Raw genomic sequence first — 26,265 nt, 5'->3', positions numbered from 1 at the left:
CATTTAATCCATCACTCTGTTTAACACTACTACCAACTGGCTCTTGGGATGTCTTTAGTGGAGTCCACTATATTTATAAGCATCCAGGCCGGGCCTCTGGTCTCATAATTTCCTTCACCAGTCTGAGATCCTACAAAGGGTAATGAGTATGCTATCATTTCTCCCTTGATTAGGCCATTAAAAAATATCTCCATATTCTCTATTTTAATGAGTAATGTTTCTAGCTGCTTCTTAAGCTGACTTGATATTATTTAAACTTAATCCTACTTGAAACCTCTCTCTCTCTCTCTCATATCAATAGAAATGGTAGGCTAGTGATAACCTTCAGGCAGCGTAAACTACATTAGAAATACTTTAATCTCTACAGCTTACAAATACAGAAAATCTGTCACTAAAGCACAAGAGGGTACACTTTTCAGTATTCTACGTCTGAATCAAGCACATGCAGTAATTAGAATCAGTGTATATGGTTGAGGAGAAAGATATTCTTCTCAAATGTTTGGAATTTAAGCAACTTTTGTCCTTACTGAATATGAAGTTCTGTCTTCATATCAAATGGTACACTATGTGACAAGTCATATTGTAAGTATCAAGCAGTGAAAGCTAAAGATTCTCTGTTAGACAGGTTATAATCTGTTTGATGCTAAATGTGATTCTCAGAAGGAAATTGTGCTCAAATGAGAACAGGAAGTAAATAAACTAATGTGAAGAGTTTTGAACCATAAATTGAATGAAATAGAAAACAAACTCTCTTAGAAGGGTTGACATAAGAAGTTTATTGCAGTGTGATGTGAATGGATAATGGAAGCAAAATGGCTGCTTTTATTTATTTATTAAAAAGATCATAGTTTATCATACTAAAATAAAAATTCACTTAAGAATTTATCCAGGGCAGACAGTGTATGTGAACTTACAATGATAGCCGCTGTTAGTTGAAACATTATGCTCTGCCCAACAAAACACAATTCTTTAAGGCTTTGCTATGGCTAGCATTGTTTGTGTAGCTGAAAATAGATGCTAAACAATCTAAGTTGATTTACTATCAAATTGTTTACCCTGTGTAGCTGCTAGAAACCTTGTATTTACTTTACCCTTATATCAGAAGTTAACTGAAGACTCATCTGAGACATGGTAGCATAAAAAAAAAAACTTGTAATGATAATGTTCCTAATGCTAAACCACATGACCTGCAATGACCTCACATTTTGCTCAGGGTTAAGGTCCCTCTTTTGAGCCTTAACAGTTACTAACCTAACATCCCTTCCCCAACAAAAATACAAAAAACACAAAGCAATCTATTTGCTTGTCAATCTTTCACTCCACAATATAGTCCAAGCACATCACTTTATCCAGCCATATACTCTCAGTGACTTGTCTCTGCTACTACATAAATCTCTTCTTCTTATTTCTGTTCTCTAATCTGTGAAGTCTATCTCACTCTCGAGGAACAGAAACAAAATTCAGAAGCATTACAAAAATTCTTTATTATTCACATTTCTTTTCTGCTGTATCTTCGGCTCTGTGTTTTTAACAACTGTGATAAATATAAAATTCTTTCCAAAATAATAAATAGGTTGTAGAGGAGAAACTGATTTTACAAAATTGATTCGATGTTTATCTGACTGAAAACTTCTCATGAACTAGATCCTTTGATTATTCAAGAAGTCATAGTCTTTAGTAAATAACCTGAAAGAAAATCTTTCTCCATTGTTTACTTAGGATTCACCTTCTGCAAATACTTTTGTTACAGTTGTAAATGGATTTAGTGTACATGCAATATCAAAGGCGATTTTGAAATATATTTTAAGCAAATCTCTGTATAAACACGATTTGAACTTGTTTTACAACCATGCATTAATATTGTCTATAGTAAATATAACAGTGATATACCACATTTTCTTTTAAATGTCAGTTTATTCTGTGATAAACATATAGTTTAATTCTTTTGATTGTATGTTGTTTTCCAAGACACAAAGTTGTATCGTGCTCCTTTCTTTCTATGCTCAGTTAATGTTGAAGTTTGACTTAGTATTTCTCACTAAACCAGTGTGTATTTCCATATTTGTGGGTTATAAAACAATAAGATTTGTTACAGAATCCTTTATGATTATCTGAACATGCAAGTTTATCACAGTGTAAACTAATTTCAAGGACATCTAATTAAAACTACATTAGTTATTTGTTAAACATTTTGGGAAAGTTACTGAAATGTGTTGAAATCTTTGGAAGCTGTATGTAAAATCCAATCACGAACTATATGTTAATATTTGTTTTGAGATATCATGGCAATGTTATTTGATATATGAGTATTCAGCAATACATTTTCAAAGGGTTATATTTTATAGGGTAGTGGCATACAAATCTTTGTGTAATGGATAATGATGAGATGTGTGTGAAGAAGAGGAAGAAGTCACTTGAGAATCATATTTCATTTTTTCCTTCCCAACTGTTGGTTTATAATGTTTCAGTAACACTTAAAATCTTTGAAAGTTTTTCCTTTGTCTTTTTTTTTTGCTACATGAAAAATTATGATTCTCTTCTTTAGCATCAACATGAATTTAGACATTGATTTCAGTAATTGTACAGTAACTGCAATTTTGCAATAATTTGCAATTCTCCTCCTTAGCTTCAGATATAGCATTTTTGTCAGATCCCTTTGCAACAATTTATATTCTCTTCACTATCTCATAAGATAGCAGCAGTATTCCTGCTAGTATTCCTTATATTTAAAACTCTGGTTGCATTATTCATTGCCACTCTGATATCTTTGGGGTTTTTTTCCAGCAGAGGCAGTCATTCCCATGAGTAGCTTTTTATACGATTCTCTTCTCCAATCATTTTAGGAAATTATTGTGGTACTGTTATTTTGGAACAGCAACACTAATAATGTCTTTTATATTTGCATAAGATGAATTTTCTATTGCAATGTCACAAGTAATTTATAGCTCTCATATTACTTTCTCTGTTTATATTCATGAAGTAGATGCCTAACTGTATCTTCCTGGTTAACATTTCTTTTCTGTGTTATTATGAAAGGTGCCAATTCAATTCTTGTTGAGTCATGTGTATCTTTGTTTTCAATATCTCATCTTGCAGTAGTTCTTTAACCATTTAGCATTCACAATATTCTGTCAAAGGGAAGGTTTATTTATTCACATTCTTTTGAACTAATCATGCATTATCTTGTAGCTTTGAAATTTTGATGAAGTAATTGTTAATTTTCAGAATGATATTGTAAAGTAGGTGACCAGTTTGAACATAAAACAAGTAGAATATTTTGGCCAGAAATGGCTGGTTTAAATCCAAGTTACAGATTTCTTTTACTCTTCAACCCAGAACACCAAACATTAATTCAATTACTTACATGGTGAAAGTATTATGAGACGTGAAGTTATTTAAAGGAGGACACATTTAAAGTAACTCGCTTTCAATCATGACACCTTAGTATCTTGTTTGTGTGATTTCATGTGTATGAATGATAGATTTTTTTGTTTGAGACTTTTAATGGAGAAAGAGGATATATCTAAGTAACGCATATTATTAAGAAAGCAGGCAATTTAAAATAACAGTCACAGATAATTCTTTTTCAAGAAGGAAAATCAAGCTTTTTCTGTTTGAAAGCAAGCAATCAATGAAATATACTTAGTGATGGGCAGAGATTACATATGGACTTCTCCTTCTTTGTAATTAACTACTGGTTCTTCCCTCTGTTCATCCTCTGCCTTTTCTTTACAAATACGAAACAGATCATATGATAATATTCCCATAACTAAGATATTTTTAATAATGAAAGCTGAAAATCCTTCACCAAATTGTTGCCACAGAATCAGTCGAATGGACATGAACAGTAAGTTAATGATAAAAATTTGGACCACTTTTTGCGCAATCATTAAATGTACAAAAATATGTTTACTTCCAAACTCTTGAATATAGAGAATGGTACATGGGAACATTGGTATCATTAGATTGACAACGATTATCACCAATATCATATATACCATACCTTCTGATATTCGTCTTGTTTTTTCTTCTTCATACAATAACTCCATAATATCCATTGTATCTAATAAATCTATAGGCACTGTAGCTCCAACTGTATATATAAATGTTTTCAGTCTATCAGGTGTAGTGTGATGTACGTGAGACATCAGCAGCAAGAAGAATACAACTGCTGTCAGACCAAACATAGCTCTCAGTGCATTTGCACTATAGATTCCAGTTTCATCTTCCATCTCTGCTGCAAAGGAAGTGAAAACCACTATCAGTTTACTTGATAAAACCATTGCATAAATCACCCAAGTGAGTGGTCCAAAGGGAAAATTTTGTTTAAACTCATGATTTGGTAACTCATAGCCTTCAAAATGTTTTTTATAGGTAAAGTGAATATGAACAATAAACAGAGCTAAGTATATACTATCTGCTATCAGCAGACACCAATATGTCGGTGTTTCTTTGTAATATACCAACTGGTAGTTGACAACAAGCATCTGCACCAAGAGATTTAGAATAATGGATATCCGCAACAGTCTGTGATGCAGGTATTCATAGTTTTTGATAATTCTTTGGATCAACATGTTGAATAGTCTAATGATGAGGAATCAAATTATACTGCAAGGCCTCTTGGAAATACTTGGACTGTATCTGCTAAAAGATGTTGAGTTTTTATATTGATATCTACTTTAGTGCTTGCATTTTCTTTTTTTCATTCTTCCAAATTTTCTGCAAAATAAAAAACAAAATTCAGTTTTGTAATATTGTGTATTGTAAGAGGAAGCTAAGTAGCTTTCAAAATTTCATTATGAGTCAAAAGGCATATTTTAATTTTTAATATCTATCTATATTATCTATCTTCTATCTATATTATGATGGAGAAATTTTTTTATAAATTCATGTTCCCAGAAATTTCCTGTAATTTTGATTTCTGAAGTTTATTGAATGTCTAGTTCATTCATTGTTTGCAATGCTCTGTCTCTCTCTCTCACACAGACTCTATCTCTCTAATATAAACACACAAACTCACACACATACTGTCTCTGTAATATAAACACACACACTCCAGATTTGACTAGCAGAAAAACTGCCTGGAGGGCAGTCTTTCTACTAGTCTTTATAATAGAAGTAATGACACAAAAATGAGCCCACACCTACAGAAGGTTTTCTGTTATATTGTTGGTGTTCCTATTTAGCCCCATATCAGCCCTAATTGAGCTGATCAGTGATCAAAAACACTCCAAATTCCTTCATTTTTTTTAACATAGTAGGGTGTGATTGAAGTATTTGATTGCTCTTTTTAGTTAACTGAGTGACTAAGTAGAGATTCCAATATTGGCTTGTGTTTTGTTGTATGTTAGTAACTGGTCATTGTATCCTTCTTACCTCATATTTATTGAAACAAAAATTAATGTTATATCTTTACTGAAACTATTTGATTTGAATGAACATTGGCTGCTATTTGTAGCAAGTCAAAGAAATTCCTTCTTTGGCTTTGAGACATTTTAAAAACTTTAATAATAATACTGATGATGATTTCTGATAATTATCTATAATATTATTCTGCTTGTTATTATGTGTCCTTAACTGTTGAAGAAAACCGATGACAGTCAAAATCTTTAACACAATAAAATAAGAGATACCATAATTGAAAAGCAAGGATGACGGCTCAAAGGGCATCCAGCTGCAGAATACTGCTTGGAGAAGTCTTGTCCATCCATGCCAACATGTTAAAACAATGATGCTGATTATTATTATCATTATTATGTTTTGACTTTTGTCAGAGGCTGCTTAGCTGAATGGTACAGCTGGCATCAGAGAGATACAGTGTTCAATTCTCTGCAGTCATCTGCTGGCAACTCTTAAGGTGGCAAGCTGGCAGAATCATTAGCATGCCAGGGGAAATGCATAGTGGCATTTCGTCCATCGATACGTTCAGAGTTAAAATTCTGTTAAGGTTGACTTTGCCTTTCATTCTTTTGGGATTGATAAATTAGGTACCAGTGAAACACTGGGGTCAGTGTAATTGACTTAGCCCTTCCCCCAAAATGTTAGGCCTTGTACCTATCGTAGAAAGGATTATTGTTATTAAGGCAATGAGCTGACTGAATCATTAGCATACCAGGGAAAATGCTTAGCGGCATTTCATCCATCTTTATGTTCTGAGTTCAAATTCCACCAAAGTTGACTTTGCTTTCATTGTTTCAGGGTCGATAAATTAAGTACCAGTGAAACACTGGAGTCAATGTAATTGACTTACTCTATCTCACCAAATTTCAGGCCTTGTGCCTATAATAGGTTGTGTTTTGGCTTTACTTATACAAGCTGCACCTGATTCTGAACCAGAGATGTCAAGAGACAATGAGATTTTACATCTAAAGATGCTAAGAGATGAAATGCCATGCAATTGAAAAAACTAATACTTGTGTGTTAGAGAAAAAATTAATAATACTGAATGAGTAAGATTGCATTTACAAGAAAGGAATTTACATAAAATATGTGATGTACCCATAAGTATGATCTTTTGCAATTCACCAGGAATTTGGACTACATATTTGTTTGCTCCTTTTGATCTCCTTCCAACGCCCTGGTAGCAATAGGTAATACTGTTGCTTTGAGATGCCACATTCTTCTGATTTTAATCTCCAAGGTCTTATATGTGCTCAATTTCTCAAATGTTTTCAGAGTTGTTTTTTTTTTTTTTTGTCAGCTGGGACTGCAACATCAATCAAAAGATTGTCTGTATTTCCCAAACAGTCAGAACTCTGAAATTCCAAAAGGCAGTAACTTCTTCATTCTGAACAACTTGTGGCAGCTTGTGTTCCCACCTATTATCTTAGTGTGAGAGGTTGCATGTGCAGTATATTGATCAGTGGATGTACTGAGCCACCCAGTCATGTCTTTACAAGCATCCAGAGATTATGCAATCAGTTGTCTCTCTGAATGTTCTCAGCATACACATCATGATGGATTGCTTTCATGTTTCAGAATATTACTTTAATAATTCATTAGTTGGAAGGCATTAATCCTGAGCAGGAATAATACAGTCTTCATTTTCTGGTTTGAGACCAGAGCATGTCAACCCCACTGATGGGTAAGGGTTTGGTCTACATGAAGGTTCCTGACTTTAATTGGGTATTTGCCATGCAGTGGTTTTTTGCCTCCATTTCTCCTTAGTGTATTGAAGGCTGGTTTGTTTGGCTATATTTTTTATTTGTTTTGCCTTGTCAGTTGGGGACACATTTTCTTTGGACACTGATTCATCTAGCTGCATTTCTTGAAGGTATATTTTTGTGTTTTCCTTCAATGAGTGCAATTTTTTGTTATCGTCATGCTTTACATCCAGTCATTTGCTTGTTGCAGGTAGGCTGAGAGCTTTGTGGTTGCAATTTTCGATGATATTTGAGATTGTATTCACTTCCTAACTGCCTTCTTTTCTTGGAAGATCTATTCAGTCTGTCTCTACTTTGTGGTGATGGATTGTTATCAGCTTTCAGATTTTGACCGCAAAGGTAGACCAGTTTATAACATTGAATTAGTATATGGTTACAAGCATAGTCTGTATGTTTATGGCCTCAATTTTGTTTTTGACACTCAACTCAGGATAACTCTTACTCTACGATAGCACTCCTTGCTTATCTTTTCTCTCATTATTTAGTTTTTAATTCCATCTCCTTTACAGACGCTTAGATACTTATAACTGCCCTCAGGTTCTAATTCTTTATTTTAGTATCTCTAGGGTGACGTTGCATGTATTTTATAGTTTTCCCTTACCAAATGCAGCCTTGGCGCATTTGTCAAGCCCAAATTCTATTTTGATATCACTAAATTGTTTGATTATGTGAAGGAATGCTTGCAGTTGTCGATCAATTTTTGCAAGTCATTCATGTAGAGAAGATAATTGATGGGTTTTCCATACATCTTGTAACCATAATTTGTTTCATTCAGGGTCTAGGGGATACAGTGCTAAATAGAATGGCAAAGGAGGTAATGAGTCTTCTTGAAAGATTCCACAATTAATATTAACTTCTCCAAAGATTGCATTTGTTGTGTCTGTGGAATTAATGTCATGATGTTAGATAAAAAAAAATCCTGATTTATTGATGAAATTTTGAATATCTCCGAGCATTCCAGTAATCCATCTGTGCATTTTGTGTAGTCTGTCCAGGTCACTAAAAGATGTTTTTTCTTGTTGTGGCAGTCATCAAGAATCATTTTGTTAATTAACAGTGGACTCCACCATCCAAATGGCCCACATTTACAGCCTTTTTGGTTCATTAGGGTAAATGTTGATGATGTGGAATGCATACATGCATTCCATTAGGGCAGAAGTAAGAATCTTGTACACTTTTGAAAGGTATGTTATGGGTCTGTAGTTCTTAGGGATTTTTGTTTCCTCATTTTGAGGGAGCAAAAGAAGTGATACCATTGGGGTCATTTGTGGTTCCTTCATAATTACATTGTTAATGCAATAAGTTAGCATTTTATGCAAATTAGTAAAGATACTTAAGTCAATAGTTTGGGATCTTGACCTTACCAAGTGATATCCATTTACTAGACGTTTTCAGTGTAAGTCTGACATCTTCACTGATCTCTTCCCATATCTGCTCTTCTATAAGCTGTATTTTGTTTTGTCTGAAAATCCATGGGATATCACAGTTATGCTTCTTCTCATCTGTCCGAATTTTACTCCAGAATTCTGAGGTAAGAGAGATTCTATTTTGATTGTGCTCTTTCTAATGTGCCCATAGTAGAGGTACATGTCTTAGTGGTTAGGGTATTGAGCTTTTAGATCATGAGATTGTGAATTTGGTTCCTGGACCAGATGACACGTTGTGTTCTTGAGCAAAACACTTCATTTCATATTGCTCCAGTCCACTCACCTGGCAAAAATAAGTAATCCTGCGATGGACCAGTGACCTGTCCAAGTGGGGAATATTATTGCCATGGAAACCAGGAAACTGGCCCTTATGAGTCAGTTTGACTCAAAAGGAAAACCAAACTAATGTGCCTATAGAAATTCCTTGGCTTATTTGGAAACAATGTTATCTTGGATTATTTTTCAAAATGGTGTAATTGTGCAGTTTTGGCGAGCGCTTGTTTTATCTTCCCCATCACTTCAGCAAACTGGTGTTTAGACTTTAATTTATATTTTTTTCATTATCTTTCTAGTTTTATGTTATGGCTATTGCTTAAGTTTTTCAGTATTACTATATCTTATCAGAGAGCATTGATTTGTTTCTTGAATTTTTTTCTTGTTTTTCTTTTTTATTTACCACTTTATTTTTTAGTTTTATGTCACACATTTTGGTGCAGACTATAGCAGCAGCAGCATAGACAAACTCATTTATAATAGTCTTAAGGGCCATGTCTGCCTGATAGATTATTTTGACATTTTTTGTTACTATTGCAAATCTGAGGAAGGTCACTGCATTCCTTCATGTCCATATTTTGGACTCAGAGCCATTCATTAATTTTTTCTTCAAGTTCTGTCAGATCAACATTATTTATTTCTGCTAAATTGTAGGTAATTTCAATGGTTTGTTCTCCAGGGAATATATTTATGTTGTTTCTTATTGTGTGTGTTATATTTTATTTACTTCTTCCTATGAAGGTGTTTTTTCTGCTTTGGCTTTAACATCTTAATGGTTGTTGTTGTTGTTATTTCATGAGCTGACAGAATCGTTAGCATGCTGAGCAGAATGCTCAGTGGCTTTTGATTCTTCTTTACATTCTGAGTTCAAATTCCACTGAGGTCAACTTTTCTTTTCATCCTTTCAGGGTTAATAAAATAAGTACTAGTCAAGTACTGAGAGTGGGGGTCAATGCAATCGACTAGCCCCCTTCCGCAAAGTTTCGGACCTTGTGCCTATTGTAGAAAAGATTATTGTTATTATTATTATTTAGGGTGGTGAACTGGCAGAATCATTAAAGCATTAGAGAAAACGCCATTGCTGTATTTCTTTCAGCTCCCTATGTTCTGAATCTTTCAGCTCCCTATGTTCCTGCCTAGGTCAATTTCAGTTTTCCATTAAAACAGTACCAGTCAAGTACTAAGGCTCATTTCATCAACTAACCCCCTCCTCGAAATTGTTCTTTTGTTAGAAACAATTATTATTTTTTTGTTCCCAAATATCTCAACGAGAGATATTCAGTAGCAGCACTTCAAAGTAACAATTTTTTGCCAACCTAATGTGGCAGTCCCATTTTGATTAATTTATTCTTTTGTTGGAAGCAGTTGTTTTAATTAATTTGTTTTTTAGTTAGAAACAATTATTATTTTGCTGTTCCTAAATCTCTCAACAAGAGATATTCAGTAGCAGCACTTAAAAGTAACAATTTTTTGCCAACCTAATGTGGCAGTCCCATTTTAATTATTTTTTCTTTTGTTAGAAGCAGTTGTTTTAATTAATTTGTTCTTTTGTTAGAAATAATTATTATTCTAATGAATTTGCCATATTTTTCTAATCTAGATAAACTTTTGTAGCATGTTCAGTTCAAATATATTTCCTTCTGTTAATTCAAATAATATTGGCGTTAGGAAGGGCATCCAGCTGTAGAAACTCTGCCAAATCAAGACTGGAACCTGGGGCAGCCATCTGGTTCTCCAGCCCTCAGTCAAAACCGTCCAACCCATGCTAGCATGGAAAGCGGATGTTAAACGATGATGATGATGATGATGATATGACTAAGATTTGAATTACTGTTAAATCATATAGAGAGGCTTCTGTTGTTGTTAATCCCAGACTCAGCTTTTATTGTGTAGACTTACAATCAAAGGCATTCCAAACATGACCACTCCAAATTTTGGGGGGGATTCATATTATTTCATGTTCTTTCCTTATTTGACCCTTTTGCTGTTGAAATATACTACCTCTCTTTCAATTTATTTTGAAAATAACGAAAAGTTTTGTAAAATAACTTTGTTGTTGTTTTAGGCAGGCTAGTATCAAAAGGGTTAAGACAGTAGGTATGATTTGAGGGCAATCTGTTTCCATTTCTAGCCAACCAAGTGTCCAGATACAAGCTTCTTGTTAGATCAGAATGGGTTATGTGGTTAACACTGTTTAAGCACTACTGCAGTATGCTTAAACAAGGAGATAGCTTGAATTGCGTGATGTTGGTATGAGGATGACTTTGTTGACATAGTCGTTTTTATTGATTATAATGACTTTGAATAGGTGTTTTCCCCATTTCAAAGGCAACAAAGCTGTTTTGAAAAACTTTTTTTTTCATTTTTGCTTTATTTATTTCATTTCTATCTGCTTCAAACAGTTTGATGTAACGATATACCCCACAGCACTTATAGGCATATCGAATAAATATACTTGTTATTTTTATAAAATTCTTTACTCAGGTGTGTAAATAGATATACAAGTTTTTCAAAAGCATGCTAAAGCCAATATTTGTTAAAAGTGTATTTAGAAAATTATACTGGTTCTGATGGGAAATTAAAACTAAAATAAACAAAAATGCTTTTCTCTCACTTTCCACTGGAAAAGAACATAATTTCTGAAATCTTTATTGTTTGTATCAATCCTTATTATACTTTTCAGTTTAAATGGTTCTAACATTTGAGATGGTTTCACTTTGTTAAATAATATATTTTTTAGATTGTATAATGTATAAAAGTTATGCATTTCTACTCTATTCAAAATAAAATTGTATATGGTGAAGATAACTAAAATAAATACTACTAAATCAAGAAAAATACAAAAATCTGTCTGATCTTAGTATATTTTCAAAAACTGAAGCTTTAGATTTTCATTTATATTTTTTATTTGTTTATTATTGAAAGATAAGATTCAGCTTCTTTATACACCATGCTTAAGGTTACCTTTCTAGGGAAACCATCACTAAATTAAAAATATGGTTTAGAGCAAACTGTTAATATATTAAGTGTTATAATATATACACCAAGCCTACTGTAAGTGGTTGAGAGTAGAAGTATTTAGATGTAAATTTAGTTGCTAATTCTTGTTGACAAAGCAACTATGTGGAGGCTTCTGTTCACAGGTAACATGTGAGACAACACAAAATTAAAATATCCAAAATTAAAAGGTCACCTGGAAATGCAAGGAGCATAATTGTTGTTACACCAAACCCCTCTCAGGACATGCCATTACATGTAAAATTGCTTCTTACTACTTATATACACCTACAACACTATCCCTTCCACCCAGTTCATATTAACATACAAAAAGAAGTATCAACATCAATAGCCTCATTATTTGAAAGCACATCACAAGAGATATAAGTGTAGAAGAAGAGCAACTATTGCATTGCCCAAATTCACTTTGCCCATCTCCAGTGAGGTCACCACAAGAATGTAGATTACAGAATCAGATAGGACAGTGGAAAAATGCATTGTCTGCATTGTTTTATTGCTCCCATGCCAACAAAAATAAAACACTGTATGCCAGATTGCATGATGTGGATTTTTTTCTAGTTGTGACATAGTATATCTGGGAAGCTCTGCGTGGTCATATTTAGTCTTGTATATGAGAACTGAATTTGAATTGAAATAACTATTCTATGAATTCATATTGATTCAGTTACAAGCATGAATTTGCAGGGTTATAGATGGCCAATTCAATTGGATATTGGTGTTGATGAAATTAATGGCCAGTTGTTTGTGTTTAATCACCAATATGGGCTTTGAGAAAGATATTTAACTTTCAAACTACTACTTCCATGGTTATTTATTATTTCATTAATTTTAATTACTTTAGGGTAAAGTAGCCACGCACACTTTCTAAACAATAGGAGGCAGTGTAAACCGTCAGGTTGTTTTGTTTGGACTCATATCTCCTCAAGTTTATTTCTTAAGGGAAGTACATCCCAATAGTAGGTCTTACCTAAAATGTGACCCACAACCCCAAATTCCATCAATATTATGGAAACGTTCAAACTCAGTGTTCAAACATATGCAATGGCATTTTCTATTTTAAAATTATTTCTCATCATCTACATGTTTATTATCTCTTTGTATAGTTTTTTTTTTTAAGTCAATTCCAGTCATTGTTGTACCTGGCATTATGTGAACAATGAGTCAATTGATCAGTTGTTCACTTACTACAAGGATTCACAACTAAGCATTTTTAAATGTCACATTTTTAATTCAGTCATTGTTCTCTAAGGTGACTGTTATAGAAAATTAATGTTAGCCTTCTTTATTGATAAGTGTTAGCTAAAATATTTTCTTAAGAGTAAATGTCACGGTGTGTATTTGCCAGTATTGATATAATAATTGCCAGTGTTCATATAATAACATTTACTTCAGTCCACACAAACACCTTTAAGTAGAATTAGTGTGTAGGTCAGTTATACTGGAATTCATGTGAATATATAAATACTTGTTTACCAGTTCCCTCTAGAAATAAAGCCATTTTCACACATAATGTGTAAGTAATGTCTTGATGCATTAAAAGGATTTTCTCACTGCCCTGTGTTCTATCTTGCATGTGTGTTTGTGTGTGTGTGAGAGAACTGAGTCATTGAATAAATGGGACATATATTTTAAGATATTTTATTGGTTTTTGTCATTGCACTAGCTTTAAATGTTTAGTTAACCATATTGTCTCCTGAAATTCCAGTCCTCTACTTTATCAATCCCATATTGTGAGACTGCTCAGTTAAAGTACACACAACACCTTCAGATAGAATTAGTATGTAGGTCAGTTATACTGGAATTCATGTGAATATATAAATACTTGTTTATCAGTCCCCTCTATATATAAAGCCATTTTCACATATATTGTGTAATGTCTTGATGCATTAAAAGGATTTACTCACTGCCCTTTGTTCTATCTTGCATGTGTCTGTGTGTTTGTGAGAGAACTGAGTCATTGAATAAATGAGACATATATTTTAAGATATATATATTTTATTGGTTTTTGTCATTGCACTAGCTTTAAATGTTTAGTTAACCATATTGTCTCCTGAAATTCCAGTCCTGTACTTTTATCAACCCCATATTGTGAAACTGCTCAGTTAAAGTACATAAAGGAAAACTAACATAAGCAAATCGCACACGCACACATACAGTGGGCATTTAAATAGCTTCCATCTATGAAATTCCACTTAGAAGGTATTGCTCAACCTGAAGCTATAGTCAAACCCAGAATCAGGTTCTTCTGAAGCAGACTTCATGGCTACACAGCCATGCTCTCTCTCACACACACACACACGTGCGTATGCGCAGGCATGTTGGTTAGTGTGGTCATGGCTATGTGGTTAAGAAGTTTTCTTCCCAACTACATGGTTTCAGGTTCAGTCCCACTGTGTGGCACCTTGAGTTTTTGGGCCAACCAAAGCTCCATGAATGGATTTGGTAGGCAGAAACTGAAAGATGCCTGGTGTGTGTGCATGCGTGTGAATATATAAATATCACAGTATCGACCAGACTATTGGATGTTGCTATACATCGCTAGTCACAGTGCGCTTTACATTATTTTAGCTTTTGAATAATGTCACCTTGCTGGTTGGGCGAGCAGCCCAACATTCCCCCTTGATCTGAAGGCTATTCCATCGCAGAGTTACCCATTTACAGTGTTTTGCTCTGGAGCACAGCACACTGCCAAGTTCAGGAATCAAACCCACAGTCTAGTGATCGTGAGTGTAACACCCTAACCACTAGGCCAAAGGACAAATGATATAGGAAGGGGCTCAAAAAGACATACCTTTTACATCTATCTAATCTGAATCTAATAATATATATTCAGTGGGGGTAAAAAAAAAAAAAATGGAATTCTGGTTTAAGCACCCCATAAAACCCCTCACGGCTTTTTTATGTTTTAGAATTTTCAAAAAATTTTTGCGAATTTGTGTTCTACACGCGGGAATTCATACGATTATGAAAAAAAAATTTTTTAACCACTCCCCCTCCTACCATAAACCTTAAAAGTTCCGCTCTTTTTTGAATACCTGTTTTTTTAATCAGAGGTTAAAATACAGAGAGTCCAAATTTTTTGCTTAGATCCCAGCAATGGGCCATTCTTGAGTGCATTATCCGTCCATTAAATGTGTTTATAGGGAGAAAAATATTGGAAAATAGTAATGCATGTCAGTGACAAAGAAACGAGGAGGGTGTCAGGTGGTTATGAGATGTGCTAAAAGTAACAGCAATATGGCCTTTAAATCACACTTTTTTTTTTTACATAATTGTATCAATTTCTGTGTGTAGAACACAAATTCACAAAAGTTTTGTGAAAATTACAAAAAAATAAAAGAAATTATGAAAGTTATGTGGGTGATGCTTAAACCAGAATTCCGCCAAAAAGAAAAATCATTGATTTTGACAATTTCATTGTTGTCATTAGCAATTCTTAACTTACTTTGTAAATTGTTATTTAATTTTAACTTTAACTCTAAAAAATTACATAGTTAAAAGCATAGCTTTCTTTGGGGTGCAAAGCATTCAAATTAACCTTCTCTTTGCATTTCGATGACAATTGTTTTCTATCATATCTATAAAAGGGAGGATGTGTGTGTACGTGATTGTAATTTATGCACGTCCACAAATTAGCGCGTATGTCGCTCAAATTTTAGGAGGACATGTGTCAACACCCTATCTGGGTTTTGTCAACTTATTTTTTTCCCGAGGCACCCGCGGATAGGGTAAAAATCTATTTTCAACCATTTTTAACCATAACAAATATCAGCCATTGCGTTTTTGATGGCGTCTAACAAAAAAAAAAGTAAGATAAAGAAAAGTGGAAGAAAGAGACAGAGAGTTTCATGGGAAAGACAAAGTGAGAAAGAGAGAGAGAAAGTGACTACGTTCATAAAAAAATAAAATGTAAAATGTTTTGTTTTTTGTTTTTGAAAGGCACACTATATTTTATAATCATAATTACAATATATTTATTTTAAATCGTTCATCTTCCCCCCCCTCTCTCTCTCTCACACATTACTTTGGGTGCGAAAGAGTTTTGTTTTTATTTTACGCCGAGTAAAAAAGTGTTTTGTTGAGAAATATATATAATATAACTATTTTCAACGGATTTCGCCCAAATTTGACGTCTATATTACTTAGTTTGGTTTGAAATAAAGAACTTGATTAGCTTAATAATCGTAACTTAATCCCGGGCAAGGCCGGGTTATACTGCTAGTAAATGATATGGAAACCAACGTGTAGTTTCTATGGGAAAACTCGTGGGAAGTACTTAGTTTGCGGCCGAAATTTCGCCCAAATATAAATCTGAAATGGTTTACTGATGAAGTACTCGAAAATATAATTTAAGTTGATTGTCTATGAATTAGTAAAGTTCATAGATAATCTATTAATATTTAATTGCCTTTAGTACTTTAATTACTTGTCAAACAAGTACATGTAAACTTAATAGTAATTTTATAAATAATTAATTTTAGTAATGAATTTATAAAATCAGAGAGAAATTTATGCTTGCATTATAAAATTAGAGAGACATTTATACAAATGCTTTCCCCAACAGATTGTTAAAATACTTGTAAAATTCTACCACTGGTATTAAAAATGTTCCGCTTGGTCAAATTCACCTCAAATTACATCCTTAGACCAACGGTCCTCAACCTTTCTCCCACCACGCACCAGTGGGGTCACATAACAAAACAATAAAATGCATAATATATAATCTAATTATTACATATATATTACATGTTTTGCAAAAACACCTTACAGACTGCGATAGTTAATAAAAAAATAAAGGGAAAAAAATACTTGTTCTTTCTGTACGACCCGGAGGTTTGGGACCTCTGAGCTGGCAGAAACGTTAGCACGCCGGGCGAAATGCGTAGCCGTATTTCGTTTGCCGTTATGTTCTGAGTTCAAATTCCGCCGAGGTCGACTTTGCCTTTCATCCTTTTGGGGTCGATAAACTAAGTACTAGTTACGCACTGGGGTCGATGTAATCGACTTAATCCATTTGTCTGTACTTGTTTGTCCCCTCTATGTTTAGCCCCTTGTGGGCAATAAAGAAATATGAATTAGACACAGTGATAGTGGGGGAAGGGATCGTCACAACTGGAATACTTTTGATCATAGGGCAGCTGGTTGAAAGCTGACCTATGGCTAAACAACAAAAGTAGTGTTTACAAAACTATTTATTGCAATATATATATATGGTACTATTTAAGAAGTGTGGTCCCGGTGCGCGCACCTGCGCAAGCTAGTCGTGACTAGTCGATCCTTCAACGACTACCTAGCAAAGTAAATAAAACACAAAAACACGAAGGATCGACTAGTCACGACTAGCTAGCACGGATGCGCAAGTACCCGAGACCGGGACCGCTCTTCTTAAATAGTATATATATATATATATATATATATAATGTGTATATATATATATATATAATGTGTATGTGTGTATATTTATAACTTAAATTGTTGATTATATTACACTGACAAACAGAAGATATATAGGAGGCCCAAGAAGAAACCTAATGAATTTGCCAATCCATATATGCACGGAGAGGAGAGGAATTAGCACTTATTTCTTTTCTTTGATTGTCACTTTTTCGCGGTTGCAGACATGCGTAACAAAAAGTCGCTATAAATTATCAGTGGACGAATTCTTGCTTATTTTAGCGTTACTATTGAGAGTTAGCAGTATAGCCTTTATATTTAAATATTGTATTCCAGTACCTTCTGGTATTAAGGAATATAACAGAATACTTTCAACATGTGATCCAATAAAGAAGTCTTGTACACGGCTTCTAGAAACTGCAGCCAAATTTCAGAATTCCCCTTAAACCACAATCTACTGTCTTAAAAACGATTTATACCCGAGACTGCATTTGATAATGCACTATTATGTACATGAAGTCTGGTGGTGGTGGGGGTGTACTGATATTCGTAACTGGAACGCTTTTGATCACAGGTCTATTCAATCGTGGTTGACTTGGAGCTAAACAAACAACAAACTTTTCTGGAGATTTTCGGTGAAATCTTACTAATTTTTATAATTAATTATAAAGGGGTAATCATGGGTAAATATGCAGTTATGCAGATTTATTTAATCATTTAGTTAATTTATTCCTTTTTACTTTGTTTTAGTTTGAACTGAAGGTTTGAAATCTTTTAAGAAAAAGAATTATTAGGAAAATATATTAGCAACTTTGCAACAATTTATAGGTACCTAAATGTTTTCACCATTTAATGCAGTTAGTTTCTAATATAATAAACACAACTATCGTTTTTCCTCGCACGAACCCAAAATATTTCCCATTTCTCTGACATGCTTCTTTTTTTTTTTATGAGAAAGTATTAAAAATAAAACAAAAATGGTAAGAAAAATGCTTCGAAGCAAACTTACGTAATTTACTACTTTTTGACTCCTGCGAACTTTCCTTTCGGGGTTGTTTGTATGAAGTTAAGAAAAAGAAGAAAAAACAGTGGGAGAAGGGCGACAGAAGTATAACACTGCTAAAAATGCGTTTATCCCTCTGCTCAAAGAGTCCGTGTGACTTTCTAGCGGAAAGCTACTCATCTGCTACCTGTGAAAACAGCATCACTGTCTATATACAGTCCTTCTTAATTTATGTCTTGGTTGGTTCACGCAACTAGGTCACCAGAACAAAGGTTAAAATTGAAACCAGTTACATTTTCAAAGTATGTGCTTTCATTTAATGTTAAGTTTGTTCAGGCCTTGCGCCTATGCAAAAAAAAAAAAAAATCAATAAAACGTGAAGTGAAAATAATCAAGTCAGTAGAAAATGTATTGTAGTTAGTTAATGCAGCGTGGTTGAATGATTAAGAAGCTCCGGTTTTCAATCACTAGGCTTCAGGTTCGATCCTACCGTGAAGTCTTGGGCAAGTATCTTTAGCCCAGACTTTGTGAATGAAATTGGGTAGACAGAAACTGTCAAAAGTAATCTAAAGGTGCGATCTTATCGCTCACTGCTATTTTGTTTCTGCTCAAGAGTTACGTTAAGGGTACACGTCCCGGTAAAATACTCAACTTTTTACGTGCAATTTTAATAAGTGTGTAGTTTAGTTGATCGAACAATTGAACGCTCACTATCATAATATACGATTGTGTGTGAGAGAGGGGAACAGTTTTTTGTTTTGATTTTTCGTAATATCTTTTTCTTTGTCCTTCGCCTATGAGAAATTGTCCTTTATTCGTCGGGGGAAAATTTAATCGACACCAGTATGATTTTATTGGCAGAATCGTTAGCGCCCTGGACGAAATGCTTAGCGATATTTCGCTCGTGGTTACATTTTGAGTTCGAATTTGCCTCTCATCCTTTCGGAGTCGATATAATCGATTAGCCACCTCCCCCGAGATGTCATGCTTTGTGCCTATAGTAGAAAGGATTATTACCTCCGTTTTAGCAAATGCGGAGGTATTGTTTTTCAGTCACGTTTGTTTGTCCATGTACAATATATCTCAAGAACCACTGGATGGATTCGGATGAAACTTTCAGGGATGTTTGGCATCGTGACTGGCACGAACTGGTTAGATTTGGGGATCGATCCGGTACCGGAGAAGGATTCTGGATTTTTTTTTTTTTTAAACTTAATTCTGAGAGCGGTCGGGTTCATTTTTAGTATTCTCGTTTGTGAGAGCAGTCGAGTTTATTTCAGATATTCTCATTTTTAAAATCATCTCTGGCTAATCGTTGAGACGTTGGTGTTGCCTTGGCGGTGGTTTGTGCTCACTGAGTGTTGTTGTTGTTGTTGTTATTATTATTATTATTATTATTATTATGTGTGTGGCATCTCAGCTTTCTGCCCTCTACTGCTACAAATAGTTTTGATCCTCTTAATACTTTCCTCTTTGGCTAATCCCTCAACTTTTTCAAGTTCCACTTGAAAAGTAATTGTAGAGAAGAAAATATGGATCTTTTCGGTTTGAACGGCAGTTTTTTCTTGCGGTGTCATATGGAATTGTCACCCATAATTATGACCCTAGTATCGATCTATTGCATTTCAATCTATTTTAGGGTTAGGGGTGGAGAAAGGTATCTTTTTTTCTTCTGAAATGTAAATAAACCCAATCTGTTTCTTAAACGAGGGACATATTCATACGGCACAGAATGTTTCTTACCTCAATACACGTAATTGATTGGTTGAAATTGCAGAAATTGAAGAAAAACAACAACAAATATCTTACAAACCATAGAATTTTCTCAATAAAGCCAAGAGAAAAAGATGTTTTATAAACACATTCTACCAGTATGCGAAGTTTAAAATTTTTTAGTTACCTAGAAATTATGTTAAAAACTGCCTTTCAAACCGAAAAGATCCATATATATATATAAAAAAAAAAGAAGAAGATAAATGCGCCTCGCTGTAAATCGAACCATCGCACATTTCTTCAGTGTACTTTTGCGTAATTACGTTTAAAATTTTTTTCTGTGTATGTTTCGTAAGATTGCCGTTTTGTACTTGACGACCATTCAGTGATGGTGGTGGCATGCATATTAGATATTGGATGACTTTGCTGTGGTAATAACCATCTGTTTACGAAGAGAAAGTAGTCGACCTCTTGAAAAACAAACAAAAAAAAAAACATAAGCTTTCAATTTATTTTCATTGTATCGTGTTACATTTATTTTATAGTCGCGTGCGAGTGTTTGAAAGAGAAACGTAGGAGGGAAATAAGTAAACGTACTGGAAAAGGAGCGTTTTCTTACAATCCACGTCACTTAGTTTCTTCGATTTCTTTTTACTGCAAAACCTGTCGTGTTTTGTTTAGACACGCGGGCGCTAGCGCGCAAGCACGCACACTCACTCACTCACACACACACACACCTGGTAAGTGTTGTGTGTGTGTGTGTAAATATACTCATATGGTCACCCCGACCTGCTAGAAATATCAGCCAAATCTTTAAAATGCAGTAATTCCTCGACTATCGCGGGTGTTAGGTTCGAAAACAATAGGTGAAAATCCGCGAAGTAGAAACAGTACTGTACTGTATGTCTTTTTTTATTATTTTTATAATTTGAATTTATTTTATTAATTTTTAGGCGTGAAAATGCTTTATTTTGCCACAAATAATTAAAATCTAAACAAAAATATAAATACCTATTGGCCACAGAAACCCGCGATGTACTGAGGGCGCAATAGGTGAACCGCGCTATGGCGAGTGATTTCTGTACACCCAACCGTGCCTTAAAAAAAAAGATGGAAGAGGTTATGCATTGAATGCTGTATATCGAAAGATAGTCGAATTGAAATGCCTTTTATCATAGATCTCGATCAGGGCTGATTTGAGGTCAAACGATAAAGTGTAATTCGAATTTTGTTGTTCTTATTATATTAATATACAGAGGTAAAACCTGAGATGTTTCTAACCTGTAGAGCAAGACTTTATAAGTCGAATATAATGCTATAGTATAAATGACTATGCTAAGATTACAATGAATAATGATGGAAGTATACACTGTATATATATAGAAGTGACAGTTTTTATAACGTTGGTGGGGAACATCTAAATTTGATACTGAAATAACCAAGCCACATGTTCTTGGATGAATATTTATTATCTTGTTTTATTGCTAAGACTCATGTGATTGTGGTTTATTGCTATTGTTTATTTTTCTTTTGCGGGGTATGGGTTTAATCGAAGGGGTTAAACAGTAAAGTGGAAGAAACCATTGCTGGGTTATCATAATAAGGCTGGAAATGTGATCAAAATGCTCACAGCAGAAAGCACTCTCCTAACCCTTTTGCATTTAAACCAGACAAATCTGGCCCAAATATTCCATCTGGTTTATGTTCAAACTAGCCACATCCAGCTTCTCATATCTACTCTACAATGTCATTTTAAAAAGTACATAAACAATCGGATCATTAAGGTCTTGAAGCTACATGATTAATTGAAAACAATGTGAATAAATAAGCATCACATTTGACTGAGTAATTTTAATGCTAAATGGTTAAAGACACCTAAAGATGGCAGATTGGCATTTGTTTAAAGTATTGGATAGAGTATCCCATATCTCATAATATATATTCTGACTCTCTATGTTCTGAGTTCAGATCACACTGAAATCAGTTTTGCCTTTCATCCTTTTGGGTTGATTCAAAGAAGTAACAGTTCAAGGCACTGGATTGTCAGAACTGTTAGAGAGTCTAGCAAGATGTCTTGTGATATTTGTTCAGGCTCTTTGCAGTCTGACAACAGCAACACCTGTGAGAATACTGGTTGCCATGCTGTATCAGCACAAGTCAACAGCCTTTTCCTTTGGTAAATTCAATGAAGGGGTATGGGACGTTTTGACACATCTGTTTTAGCTGTGTATATGTATATATATCTATGCATATGTGTGTGTGTGTGTATATGTAACAAAGTGAAGTTGTAAGGTACCGCACGAGTGGAATTATATATGAAAGAAGGTTTGAAAATGCAAATTTCAAAGATGTTTATTCACTTGATCAGTTTCACTTTTTTAGAAGCAGATTGTCAAAAGTAACATGTAAAAGCTTAACAAAGCTTTTACGTGTTACTTTTGACAATCTTTAAAATTGCATTTTCAAATCCTCTTTCATATATATATATATATATGTGTGTGTGTGTATGTATGTATATGTATGTATATAAATGTATATATATATATATGTGTGTGTGTGTATGTGTGTGTGTATGTATGTATATGTATGTATATAAATGTATATATATATATGTGTGTGTGTGTATGTGTGTGTGTATGTATGTATATGTATGTATATAAATGTATATATATATATATGTGTGTGTGTGTATGTATGTATATGTATATAAATGTATATATATATGTATGTGTATATATGTATGTATGAGTATATATGTATGTATACATGTATGTATATATATATGTATGTGTGTATGTATATATATATGTATGTATATATATATGTATATATGTATAAATATATGTATATATATATATGTATGTATATATATATGTATATATATATATGTATATACATATATATGTATATGGCGTTAGGAATGGCATCCAGCCGTAGAAACACTGCCAGATCCGACTGGGCCTGATGAAGCCTTCCAGCTTCACAGACCCCAGTTGAACCGTCCAACCCATGCTAGCATGGAAAACGGACGCTAAATGATGATGATATATGTATATATATATGTATATATGTATATATATATATATATATGTATATATATATATGTATATATATATATATATGTATGTATATATTATATATATATGTATGTATATATATGTATGTATATATATGTATATATATGTATGTATATATATATATATGTATGTATATAATATATAATATATATGTATGTATATATATGTATGTATATATATGTATATATATGTATGTATATATATATGTATATATATGTATGTATATATATGTATATATATATGTATATATATATATATATATATACTTTATTTTAAGCAGCAGAAAATTCAACAAAATCTGTAACAGATTTTGTTGAATTTTCTGCTGCTTAAAATAAAGCATATTACTCTACCACTGGTATTTGAGTACTCTTTTTTCCACCTTGTTTCACATTTATGTGTTTACTCCGGTATATATATATATATATATATATATATATATGTATATATATTTTATTTTATTTTATTTTATTTACTTTATATTAAAATTTTTTTATGTATTGGATTAAGTCTTTCTTTGTTTGATTTGCAAAATAGTGGTTTTGTCTCTAATTAATATTATATATGTATATATATATATGTATGTATATATATATGCATGTATATATATATATATGTATAACTTAGAAAGGTTTTGGCCAGTATTGGCCCAGGCCATGTCTGACTTAACAGCACCACCTGGCGAAGTCTTTCAATTCAGGATTTGGGCACCAAGGCCCATTCGAGCAGAGAGTTATTGTTTGCGGTGACATATCCGGGTGTGGGTGGTTTGTCCGGGTCTGTTTGAAGGAATTTGTCCAAAGACTTCTTGAATTTTGTGTGGTCAGTTTCTGTTTTGACATGTCCTGGTGTAATGTTGAAGAGTGCGGGTCTAATTGAGGTGAAATAATTGTGCCGTATTGTCGTTATGTGATGCGATTTAGATTTTTGTTGTGGACGGATGGCACGTGGTCCAAGCCTTGGATGTATTTTGAAGATGATGCTAACATCATTCGGACAGTGCTTATGGAATATTTTCCACATCATACAGATAATGTAGCATTCACGGCGTCGTTGGAGTGAATACAGTTTCAGCTTCTCTAATCTACCCCAGTAGTCGAGGTCTGACATGCCATCTATCTTTTTTGTGATTGACCTTTGGGGAGCTTCAATTCTCATAATATTTTGTTTTGTGTAGGGAGACCACAGTGGACAGCAGTATTCAAGGTGGGGTCGGGCAAAAGTGGAGAAGAGAAGGATAATGGTGTGGGAATCTCTCGACTTGAGGGTTCTGAGAATCCAGGAACACATTCTGCGGGCCATGTCAACTTTGCTGCTTATATGTGTAGCCCAGCTTATGTTGTTGTCCACTGTTACTCCCAAGTCTCTGATGTTGTTAGACGCCATGAGAATTTCTCCAGTAGGAAGGGAGTATGGGAGTCTCAGAGCATCCTCCCTTCCAAAGTGGATCAGTTCGAATTTGTCTTCGTTTAGCAACATGTTGTTCCTTTCCGCCCATCGGACAACAGCCAGTAGGTCTGACTGAAGACTTATTCGGTCATCCACGCCATTGATGACCTGTAGCTTGGAATCATCAGCGAAGGTTCTGATGTTACTGAAATCACTCATAAGAAATACGCTCACGTGGTGTTCCAGTTACATGAGGATTTCTTTAATTCTTGTGAGGCAATCTTCAAAGTTGCCTATGTGGTTTGGAACATCCAGTGGGCAATATGTATTGCATTTGACTATACTGTGTTGTCTTATGTATACAATTAGAGTGTCAAATACTGAATTTGAGTATGACAGTAAGAACTGGGGTGTAAGGTCATCACAGATATATGCAGCAACTCCACCACAGCTCCTTTCCCTTCTGTCTGTTTGCAGTATATATATGCATATATATATATATATATATATATATATAATATTATGTGTGTGGTGTGTGTGTGTATACATAATATATATATAGTGTGTGGTGTGTGTGTATACATAAATAATATATATATATGTGTGTGTGTGTGTGTGTGTGTATACATAAATAATATATATATGTTTATATCCACATAATATATATATTATATAAAATAATATATATATATAAATATATTATATAATATATATATATCTGTGTGTGTATGTATATATGTTTATATCCAAACATAATGTATATATATGTGTGTAATATATGTTTATATCCAAACTAATGTATATATATGTGTGTATATATATGTTTACATCCAAACATAATATATATATATGTGTGTATATATATGTTTATATCCAAACATAATATATATATATATGTGTGTATATATATGTTTATATCCAAACATAATATATATATGTGTGTATATATATGTTTATATCCAAACATAATATATATGTGTGTATATATATGTTTATATCCAAACATAATATATATATGTGTGTATATATATGTTTATATCCATAAATAATATATATATATATGTGTGTATATATATCCATATATACATAATATATATGCATTTATATATACATACGTATATGTACATACTTCTATACATATATATAAAAGCATATGGGGCACAGGACGTCATGAAACACATACAACAAAAAGATATGAAACATGAGCACATGGAACACAAGCTATTCTCTCAAACAACAAAAGACACAAATGGAAAACAAGACAAACAGCACTAAGAATGACCCTTTATCAGCTGCTGGCCGCTTCTCCACTCTTGCACTTTGAGCATTTAACATGTATATATATATGTGTGTGTGTATATATGTATATATATATGTGTGTGTGTATATATGTGTACATGTATATATGTGTACATATATATATGTGTATATATATATATATTTATGTGTGTATATATATGTGTGTAGATATATATATATATATAGGTATACGTATATATATAGGTATATGTATATATATATATATATATATATATGTTGTGTGTGTATATATATATATATATACATTTTATATATCCCTTCATCAGAGACAGTGTGAAAAAATGGTATATGTATATATATAGGTATATATATATATATATATATATATATTGATAAAACGGTAAGATAACAAAAGAAAGAAAGAGACCTCAATATTATGTAAATAGAGGAAATTTATCTATACAATATGTTACATTACTCGGTAGTCAAGATAAAACTCTGAGTTTCAGATGCCAAAGTGGAAATCCACAACACCATCTCTTCGGTTA

General features: G+C 33.3%; 2 protein-coding genes across 3 annotated transcripts in view; one reads left to right on the top strand and one right to left on the bottom strand.

The window, feature by feature from the left end:
• LOC115210329 (regulator of MON1-CCZ1 complex) overlaps positions 1-26,265 on the top strand; it is a 106,996-nt gene that overhangs the window by 56,177 nt on the left and 24,554 nt on the right. The window lies entirely within an intron of this gene.
• LOC115210331 lies at positions 818-19,335 on the bottom strand. Its single transcript, XM_029778865.2, has 2 exons — positions 18,285-19,335; positions 818-4,719 (listed from the first exon to the last, which is right to left on the bottom strand). Exon 2 carries the CDS (start codon positions 4,572-4,574, stop codon positions 3,660-3,662), a length of 915 nt encoding a protein of 304 aa, XP_029634725.1. The 5' UTR covers positions 4,575-4,719; positions 18,285-19,335; the 3' UTR covers positions 818-3,659.

The sequence above is a fragment of the Octopus sinensis genome, linkage group LG4 (assembly GCF_006345805.1).
Source record: "Octopus sinensis linkage group LG4, ASM634580v1, whole genome shotgun sequence".
In the NCBI taxonomy this organism is placed as follows: Eukaryota; Metazoa; Mollusca; class Cephalopoda; order Octopoda; family Octopodidae; genus Octopus; species Octopus sinensis.
This window is presented reverse-complemented; position numbering and strand designations above follow the sequence as displayed.